The sequence below is a fragment of the Anopheles marshallii genome, chromosome 2 (genome assembly GCF_943734725.1).
Source record: "Anopheles marshallii chromosome 2, idAnoMarsDA_429_01, whole genome shotgun sequence".
Lineage (NCBI taxonomy): Eukaryota > Metazoa > Arthropoda > Insecta > Diptera > Culicidae > Anopheles > Anopheles marshallii.
In genome coordinates this window covers 31,542,708-31,552,959 of record NC_071326.1, presented here as the reverse complement: position 1 = coordinate 31,552,959, position 10,252 = coordinate 31,542,708, and the positions used below count along the sequence as shown (strand labels likewise).

Below are 10,252 nucleotides of genomic sequence, written 5' to 3'. Positions count from 1 at the left end.
TCTATATCGTTGGTTTGGGTTTGCTTTGGTTCGTAGTGGAATATCTCAAGGTATACTTACGTTTTTCTTCCGTAGAAATTGCCTCCGGGATTATGTGTTTGCGGAAATATCCACAGAATAATGAATACAAACAGCGACGGTTTCACAAACAATGCGATTTGAGTTTTGAGGAATGTTTATTTTACACGCATAAACTGGGGCAATTAGCTCAACTGTGGTATGCTTAGAAATCAGTTCTTCACACCAGTTTTGGGTTGTTTTAAATTTATTTCACATAATTTATGATAAAAAAAACAAAATTGCTAGTTTAAACCTTTGCTTTGATCAACAGTGGTGGCTTGACAAAAAATACACGAGAGTATAAAGTTATTAAAAGTGATCAAACCGAAATTCTGGGAATTTTCAAACATTATTCTCAATATGACGTTTCTCGCAACGTGATGTATATTAATCTCGGGTTCGACTTGTGCTCATGTCAACTGTCAAAAGTGTTGTAAACATTGAAAGCGTTGCACGCTCCGGCGTAGAGTTGGTGAATCAGTGCAAGTTTTAGTTTTTGGCTTAAAAGTGTAGCAATTACTTACGAATTATTTTTCATAATCAAAAAGAAATCATTTACACCAACAGTGATCATGGCTTTGCGTGCTGAGTTTGAGAATAATGACGATATCGGTGTGTTCAGCAAACTTACCAACTCATACTGTCTGGTTGCAATCGGCGGTTCAGAAGCGTTCTATAGGTAAATTATCGATAATTAAATACAATTTTTCGATTCAAACAGCTTGTGAGTTTAGTATTAACTGAACTAAACTATTAGGTATCTGCAAGCGAATCAGATGCGCATAGAATGTTCCTTCGTACTTTATTTGTTCTAGAATTTCTGATGCACATTTGTTTTGGAGGTTATGTACAGAGGCACGTGTTTATGTAAACAACCCTTTTGTTACAACATGTTCTTTGTCATCCTTTACTTCCAGCGTGTTTGAATCGGAGCTAGCGGATGTAATTCCAGTGGTACACACTAGCATTGCCGGATGTAGAATAATTGGCCGTCTGTCGGTGGGCAACAAGAATGGTTTAATCGTCCCCAACAGTACGACCGATGTGGAACTGCAACACTTGCGAAATTCCTTGCCGGATGCAGTGAAAATTCATCGCGTCGAGGAGCGATTATCGGCGCTGGGAAATGTGATTGCATGTAACGATTACGTCGCTTTGGTGCATCCCGACCTCGATCGTGAAACGGAAGAGATCATTGTCGATACACTGGGCGTTGAAGTGTATCGTCAGACGGTAGCGAACAATGTACTCGTTGGTGCATATTGCGTGTTGAGCAATCAGGGCGGACTCGTACATCCGAAGACAACGAGCCAGGAGTTGGACGAATTGGCTTCACTTCTACAAATTCCACTCGTAGCCGGAACAGTGAACCGAGGTTGTGAGGTGATGGCGGCGGGCATGGTAGTAAACGATTGGTGTGCATTCTGCGGCACCAGCACAACCTCGACAGAGCTGTCCGTGGTGGAAAGCGTATTCAAGCTGAACGAAGCACAACCATCTAATGTCACTAGCAACCTCCGAGCATCTCTGATCGAAGCGTAAGCATTCCCGATTATCCTGTTTGCTAGTGTGCAGGATAGGTATCTAATTTTACTTACTCTTTTATTTTTTACAGCATGTCGTAAAACGGACTCAGACTGGATGTGTTTCGAAGATAACAGCAAATATTCGATTACTGTGAGTGTTGTTTGCGTAAATCGATCGTTGTCCGGGAATAAGAACCGACTGCTCGTTAATGGAAGGGGCAAACATTCTAACGTTTCGAACGAAATTGATGTAAAAGATTGTACAAACCTAAGCCCGTGGTGTATGGTTCCGAGATACAATATAACTGTATTGTTAACGTCATAACAATTTCCTTCTTACCGTAAATGTTCTGATTATTGTAGCATATGATCACCTCCATAATTTATCTTTCGGACACTACCTCGAACGAAAGTTGGGTTTACAAAACAATTAGTATATACTTTTTTTATTTTGAAAATCATGTTTATACCGAACAATTAGTTATATGAAAATACATCTGATACGTGACCCAACTTTAAAAGTGAGCATAAATATTTAGCGCATTTTCTGGTTCCCGACCGAATGTTCTGCATTATTAGAATAATGTGTCCCCAACAACATCGCGCCTAGCGCGCATTTACTGGTAAATTTATTATTTTATGCTTATGTACGTTTTACGCAAGTTTTATGTTCGACATGTTTTTTAGTTTTTTTTATGGAAAAAAAAATTTAGACGCGTCTTGTAATCCGGCGAAATAGAATCTCTCAAATCCTGTGCTCGGTTGTGGTGGGCGCATTTCTTCGCGCTTTAATTTCGTGTTCCACCATTTGGGACACTGATTGCTGGGCTTGCCAATGGCACACGAAGCGTTGAACAGTGCTCTCGGCTGTAGTGCAGTAGCGTTTGATGCTGCTTCCCATTGTTGAACGATCGCACCCGCCGTAGGTACAGGTCTTTCTCCTCCAGCCGGCCAACCGTGGTCGGGAGATCCCAATCGTCCTCGTCCGCTGTGCAGCAGCTGTGAAACAGCTTCTTGAAGCCGGCCCTAAATTTACGATTCATAAACGCGTACAGAATCGGATTGATGCAGGAGTTGGATGCACCTAGCCACTGGGCCACCGGAAGAATAGTTAAAATGAACGATTGGACTATGTTTTTGCAACCGGAGTGAAGAACAAAAAAAAAACCACACAATCAATTAGTTAACCTTACTGCTGGCAAATTTTGCTGCAAAGGAATCGGAAAAGGTTTTCTTTCCATCGCTTACCCGCTTCATCGTAAACCAAATCGCCGGCAAATTTAACGAAACAAAAGATTGCGTACAGAGGCAACCACGAGATGGCGAAGGTGATGATCACAACGAAAACCATCTTAATGACCTGCGGTGGGAAAAGACGATGACGGCACAGTTAATTATGTTTTTTCTGCCCACGCCACTGTGCGGTGCATAATACGTACCTTCACCTTGCTGCGATTGAAGACTTCATTTTTGCGGTTTATTATCATCTCGCGGGGCAAATTCCGGTAGGCCACATTTTTCCAGATGATGACATAGCAGATGGATATCACAATCAGTGGGCCCAGGTAGCAGAAGAACAGGTTGGCGAACAGAAAGTACCAACTCTCCGATGCCGGTGTTGGCCACAGCTCGGTGCAGATCTGTGCGCGTACAAGGGGACGGTAAAACAAACGTGGGTAATGTGTTTGTGTTTACAGTAGTGTGCGAAACATTCACAAATGGCGATTTTGCAACGTTGAAGGTGATAATCTAAAGAAGAATCGGATTTCGGAGCTCATTAGCTGAGAAAATCCTGCTGGTTTAGGGATTTATTTTTAATTTATCTCTTGCTTGTTACTCAAAATATGGGTTTTGTCGTATTAGACATGGATTAGATTTTTGTATAACGAATGCAGTATAAAATGTTGATGATCGCAAAAAGCTGTAACCGATACTTATATGATGCCGAATTTCCTTGAATGCAACGTTTATTGAGCCTTCAGGAAAATTCACCGATGCCTTACCGAGCACTCCTACGCCAACTGGTATGGATTTTAGCAAAGGCTAGACTAAAGAAATTGATGTTTTGCTATCAGTCATAATCTTTTCCGTGACCTCAACAATCGACCGCCAATCTTTCTTTGGTCTTTAATATATTCGAGTTGAGTGCTTTTGAGGTTTCATAGAAAAAAAGTTGTATTTTCTGCATCTGAGCACGAAATGGGAGAGTTGGCGGTCTTCGGCAAACCCTTATCTTTAATAAGCAGGACAAATTTCTTTTCGCTAAAACCTTCAACCTGCTCCGTCTGGGTAGCAATCAGATGCGGCCGACCATAACTGACACTTTCGACACTCTGGCCGTTCTCCAGCAAGAAGAAAATGTTGTTAATGTCAAGATCGGCTATATTCGGCGGACTTGAAGTGCCTTACGAAGTGTAACTTGTTCCAACTTCTACGACGTTGGAAGGGTTTCGCAATGGCTGATAGGAAATTAATGGATAACGTTACTAAATTGCTGTCTGTGCACGACAGAATGGCTGTAACAAGCAAAGTAGGTTGTAGAATTTGCCACAAATTCTTTGATATTCTGAAACCATTTCCTTTCTTTAAGGCTTACAAATTTCGATATCCATCTTTCGAGGATAATAATCACTTTTCGGCTTAAAGGCAAGAGCACAGCGTATTTCAAGGATAATCAATTAGACCTTTAGGCTCATGCAAGAAACGAAGGGAAAACATCATTTCTATTATGAATTAATTGCTCAAGGATTTTTCACTTTCAGGAATTGCTCAAGCAGGATGTTTTTAATTGATAGGAAACTGAATCTTTGTATCAAAGTGATCGATATTCAGGAAACGAAAGCTACTCCATCAACCACAAGCTGGCGAATAGGTGGGCCCAAGACTTGGTGTTGGATGAATCTGATTCTGATTCATAAATCTTAATCAATCTTTCAAAGGAATTTATTAATCTGAATCTCTATTTAAAAGATTCAAGATTCCAATCATCCAAGACTCATGAATTCTCAAAGACTCATGAATCGTTAATGACGCATAAATCATCCAAGATTCATGAATCCTCAAAGAGAATTGAGTCATGCAACATTTACGACCTCCATCGTGCTTACCCCTAGTGTTCAATTGCCAAAACTGTCGTTTCGCTTAAGACCTCCAGGGACTTCATCCGCCACTGCTCAGACGATTCATGAATCCTTTGGGAGTTGATTCCTGTGTTGAAAGCCTCCTCACTTGAGAGTCATATGAATGGCCTTTGTCTAAAGATACATTAAGCTCAACACTACTCAAGAGCAGTTCTTCACTTCGTGGATCCTGCGTGATCACTTTCAAACGTTCGCTCCCATCTTTTCGCTTGCCTGTACTAACGAATATTAGTTAAGCTAAAGTCATCTTGATCCCACGTTTGTTTGCCAACTACATTGTTGTGGTTGATGTAGAAGTCCCTAAAAGTTCATCGATCTTAGCCATTTTAATATCTTTAATATGTTCAGGTAACAAGTCTTCGAGCTCCAGTTGGGGCCCCTTAAGGTCGAGCTTCTCTGTACGCTGCTCAGTACGCTTGTATGAAGATTTGCTAAACGTTCGACACAACCATGTACCACCTCCATGAAAAACATTAATCTACACATTTGCGAACAAAGCAGCGGGCATAAAGCCTTATTATGAAGTTAATAATAAATGTGTTTCAGCTTGAGTGTAATCAATTTTTCCCATTATATTCACTCGCACATTAGCCACCAGAGCGCGGTAGGGGTGCATGGCAACTATTAATAAAAATTATCATATATCCTCAGGTCCGGTTTAAGTTAGTTCTAAATCGTGAAGGGTAATGTAATGTGCAAGTGCCGTTTTCGCCCTTCTCGCCCTTCCGATGGAAGGTTGTGGGCAAACCCCCATCTGTCCCGTGGGTGTATAAAGGGAACGGCGAATCCGGTCGTTGGTAAAGAGAATCATCCGTCTACAGCATGGACCGGTGTAAGGATTAAAACCCTGTTGCAGGGGTGGCAGCTTCAGTGTGTATTTTACGAGGGCTATTTGATTAATCTTCTCAAGCTCCAAAAACAACACCACAGCAAAAGGGGAAACATTTTTGAAACGTATTCCGCACCTTATGCGTTATGTACAGTGAGAAAGTGTGCTCCATAACTGCTCCAGGGGCAGTACTGACGTGCTGTTCCCGGTTGAAGCACAACGTGACCGACGAACGCGTGACACGGCAAAGCGTATCTGGCAGCCGGCTGGTTTGGCTATAATGGCCCTTTCAAGTGTGCAAGTGGCCATGAAAAGGGGACGCGGCATTAAAGCGTAACCTTGAAGTTTAGAAACTCCGCCGAATGTTAACACTCACCTGCGCTATACTACCGGGTATGCCGATGGGACGTAGCGTAAAGACGAACAGCCAGGGCAGGTTAATGCTGAGCGCTATAAACCAGATGATGGTCACAATCAACCGGTACTGTCTGTGGGAAAAAAAGAAGGAACAAGGGTGCAAAACCGAAACCCTCGGAAGAACCATTTCAGTGTGCGAAAGGCAGGGTCGGGTGTGAGAACAAAATGGTGCAGGTCTGTTTTTTTCTTTCCTGCTGTGCCGTTGGTTGTTATTATTTACCTGGTCGTAATGGTGCCCGAAATGGGAAATGATATCGCGAAGCAACGTTCGATGGAGATCGCCATCAGCGTGTTGACGGAAGCGGAAACGGAAACACCTTGCAGATAGGAAACACCCTTGCAGAAGAACACCCCCAATATCCAGGCTTCGGCCGCGGTGGTGGTGGTGGTGGGCGGCGATAAAGGCGACAGAGAAAGAGAAGAGAGCAGTACGATAAGATGGGAATGTGTGCACGAGGATGGTGTAAAGAATATATTTGCCTTCTCCCGTATTTTTTTTTTTGACGAAAATTACATTACCGAACGGGTGTAATGTATGATGTTACGTTACATCAGAGAGACAAGAAAGGAAAAAAGAAAACACCAAGGGCTTATGGCACATTTTTCTGTGCCGGTTTGTTGTTGTCAGCAGCATGTAACTGCTGCTGCAGTAGCGTTACCCCAAGAGGGACAAATAAGTTTTCTCCGCACACACACACACACACATTATCCACCAACGAGTGCGTTGATGAAACTCCGTCCGTCTGTTTCCCCGCCCGGTTACACTGAACAAAGGAGAATCCACCAAGAGGTGGCTAAACACGTGGTCTGGTGGTACGGTGGGAGCGCTTTGGGAAAAGTTTGGCCGGCAAATGATACCGGCAGAGCAGCTTGAGATGATGCAGCAAGGAACGAAAGTAGAGAAAAGTGTTTGAAAAATTGGAAGCACCTCTATTACACTTTTACGTTATCGGATGAGGGCAGGATTGTTTGGTGAAACGCTTGTGGTGGAATCATTGCCGACTATCGGAAGGAGAAAGTTAAGGCACTAACATCAAAGCGATACTTGAATCGTTTGTGGCGGTGTGGTGTTGTAAAGGATATACATCCGTACGATGGGTTTAACTTTGACACTTTGGAACAGAGGTGTCACAGCAACCGGATATGCAAGAATTTTGCTGAAGCAATTCTACAATCAGATTGACTTTTAGAAAGTGACAGGATTTTATACATTGTGTGTTTAAAAAAAGTCTTGTAAATTTAAACCAAAAACCATACCAAACCGTACAGGAGTTTGACAACCCTGAGTGGAGCTTTTCGAAATGATTGGTTGCTGAGACAACTGACGATGCTAACTGAATTATCGTCGATAAACGCATGCTTTACGCCATTGCTATCGGTCACAACAATTGATTCCGTACAGCGCTCAATAAATATGAACTATTTATCGCTAGTTTAATTTACTTCTTTCGTCCAAAAGCTCTGTACGGGGAAGAAAAAAAGTACCTTCGGATGATGGGGTGTGTGCTTGTGAATAACAAAAAAATAAACGCTACATGGGGGATAAAGAACCGTTTGGGTGAAGCTGTCCATAGAATTATTCATTAGATGCAAATTCGGGCGTAGCAAAACAATGGCGCAAAAAAAAAACGCGCAACGGGGTCGGGTGGTGGTTAAGATTTGTACACAGCATCGTTGCTTTAAAGCTGCAGCGTGGCCACACTCTGAAGCGCCTCCATTTCTGTCTCGTTCGGCAAGATGGATGGCAGTGCAATATATACTGCCGGAAGGTTATTTATGTTTATATGTTTCGTAATTATACTTTATGCTTTGTGCAACAGCGATCAGTTCTATTTTCAGCACCTCTGGGCGTGGTGCTTAGAAGTGGTTTCGGGATGCCACAGAGTGAGTATGAGTACCGTACAACGTCTGACGATGCGACATCCTTCTTGTGAGCGATATAAATCAATCCAGTTTGTTTCCTGTTGTGTTTTTTTTTTTTTTAGGTTTGGCCTCAATTTTTCTTCGCCCCGGGGTGAGCCTCCTGTGCCAGACCGCGTTCCGGCAGACGCCCCTGTCAGCAGTCAATTTAAAAGTCAATAAATTGTGCAACTTTAACCACAACAACGTGCAAAACAGTGGACGACAGGTGGAAAACACCTTGTTCTATGATGGTCATTCGAGGAGCATCTGCTTTGCTGCTGTAATGGACGTTTGGCGAGGTCGTAACCTTCCCATTCCGGCCGTACCGTTCGATCCTAAAGCAATGTCTACTGCTGTACTTTAGCTGGCACAGTTTGGCGTTACTTACCTGGGTAGAGGTTCCCGATCAGCGTGAACGGCAGGCAGAGAAAATTGACCAATAAATCAGCGTACGCGAGATTGACGATGAACCGATTGGTGGGCGATCGCATCATGGTGCTTTTCTTCACGACGATCACGACCGAGATGTTCCCGAGCAGGCCGACGATAAACACGAGCGCGTACGCCACGCTGGAACGAAACCGTGCGAAAATGCAGAACAGTAGTAGTAGTGATGGATACGTTACTACACGCTTGTGTGTGTGTGTGTGTGTGTTTTTTTTTTTACTGTAGCGTTTGGGCCATTACCGTGGAAGAGGACGCGGGCAGAATTGGGCGGAAAAATGACATGTAATAAATTTTCCCCAAGGATGAAGAATTGGGTGAACGTTAATCCCGCTTAGTGGCTCATCATCCGTCTCGTCGCCGGAAGTGCGATAATTGGCGTAGAATCAGGTCAGGATTCGCTTAGGTCTCGGCGAGGTTTAGCGCTATTTTCGTAACGCAAAGGACCTTTGGCGAACGATGATCCCCCGGGTTGGGCTATATTTATGACGTTAAGTGTATCATTCAGAGGGTTGCAATCTGTTGCGGGTGACGTTTAGGAAGGGAAGTTTGGTGCAGGATTTTTTTTACTGTAGATTTTTTTTTACTAATTCATATGATGGAGCATCATGCGGGGGTTAGGAGCGCTATAAAACTAGGAGCAAAATAATAAAAGCTAGAGCTTCACCAGTATTTCACAGACTGGCCATTCTTTCAATCAATCAATGTGCGTCCTAAAGGGTAGCTAACAAAGATTAAGATTAAGAGACAGTTTAATGTGGTGAAGCATTGAGCAAGCTATGATGATTCGCTTGTTCCGTATGTGCTTCCGCTAATCCGGCTCGGAAGCAGGAAACACTCGTCCCATGGCAACGAGAGTGTTCCGCATTGTCATCCGTGTGCCACAGCCAGACAAGTGCGTGTGTAGTATGGCTTTGATATGGCTTTCACCATTTTTCGGCGCGGAACATGTTCCGTGCGGGGGCAAATGTGATGATACTTCACCGTTCGACCGTTCGTACAACGTTCCGGTCGATGTTTTTTGACAGGCGTCAGCCACATTACGCCCATTTCATTTCCTTCTCTACTCGATAAAGCACTTGATGTTTAAGAGCGCTTCCCGCGGAAAAATAAAGGAAAAAAGCTCCCATCCGCAACGAGCAATGTGTTATGATTTATCAAAAATGTTCCCTTCCTTTCCTTTTTACATATTCTTACTTTAGGCGAACAATGGAGTTCAAAAGTAGGAAAGGGAGAGAGAGAGAGAAAAAAAGATACATTTAAATGGTTTGTCGCTGAAAGTGATGGTAAACGATGATGAAGAATTGTGTGCGTTTCCTTCACCTTTCCTTTGCCTGTACTTTTTTCTCCCATGTTTCGGAACGTTGTGTTGCGTTTCTCAAATTTCCGGACGTGTTGAGGAAATCACCCGGGAGCCATTTCGCAAAAAAGAAATCCCGTAGGATTGTCCGCGTCCCACATTGGGACGGAGGGCGGACATTTAAGGTAAAGAAAAGTCATGGTATTGTAAAGTTAGTTATACTCGACGGAAGTTCATCAACGAATCATCGCGACTGTTGGACTGAGTTAAGGGTAATTCAACGATTCATCACAATTATTTGACGAAGTTATAATGCTAGGCTGTTAAGAATAAAAAATAAAAAAAATGTACCAATCAAATATTGATTGTTTACAACCAAACAATATAGTAGATATATAAATAAAATATATAAAACATTTAATTCTTTGAAAGCAACCTACCAAAAAATCTGTTTTTTCAAACTTCAGTTAAGTTCTGATTTATCTTAATCCTGAAGAGGGTACATTAACCGAGTAAGCACGGAGTAAAGCAAACGGCTAGGATGAAATGCCTTGTGAATATCGTAAGCTCTTTAGCCCATATGAGGCCGTGTTCGGGAGAAAGATGATCAGAAGAGTTTTGGTCCCGTATGTCT

At 42.8% G+C, this 10,252-nt stretch overlaps 2 protein-coding genes across 2 annotated transcripts in view; one reads left to right on the top strand and one right to left on the bottom strand.

The window, feature by feature from the left end:
* Positions 1–632: 632 nt before the first annotated feature.
* On the top strand, positions 633–1,602 carry LOC128709664 (eukaryotic translation initiation factor 6). The gene is made up of 2 exons (XM_053804670.1): positions 633–739; positions 978–1,602. Exons 1-2 carry the CDS (start codon positions 633–635, stop codon positions 1,600–1,602), a joined length of 732 nt encoding a protein of 243 aa, XP_053660645.1.
* A 772-nt stretch (positions 1,603–2,374) lies between these two features.
* LOC128717856 (neuropeptide SIFamide receptor-like) overlaps positions 2,375–10,252 on the bottom strand; it is a 34,698-nt gene continuing 26,820 nt past the window's right edge. Inside the window, exons 3-8 of the mRNA XM_053811529.1 lie at positions 8,263–8,444; positions 6,193–6,337; positions 5,932–6,043; positions 3,026–3,226; positions 2,835–2,946; positions 2,375–2,715 (exon numbers count right to left, since the gene is read on the bottom strand). Coding sequence (XP_053667504.1) covers positions 2,375–2,715; positions 2,835–2,946; positions 3,026–3,226; positions 5,932–6,043; positions 6,193–6,337; positions 8,263–8,444 — 1,093 coding nt within the window. The remainder of the gene's footprint in view (positions 2,716–2,834; positions 2,947–3,025; positions 3,227–5,931; positions 6,044–6,192; positions 6,338–8,262; positions 8,445–10,252) is intronic.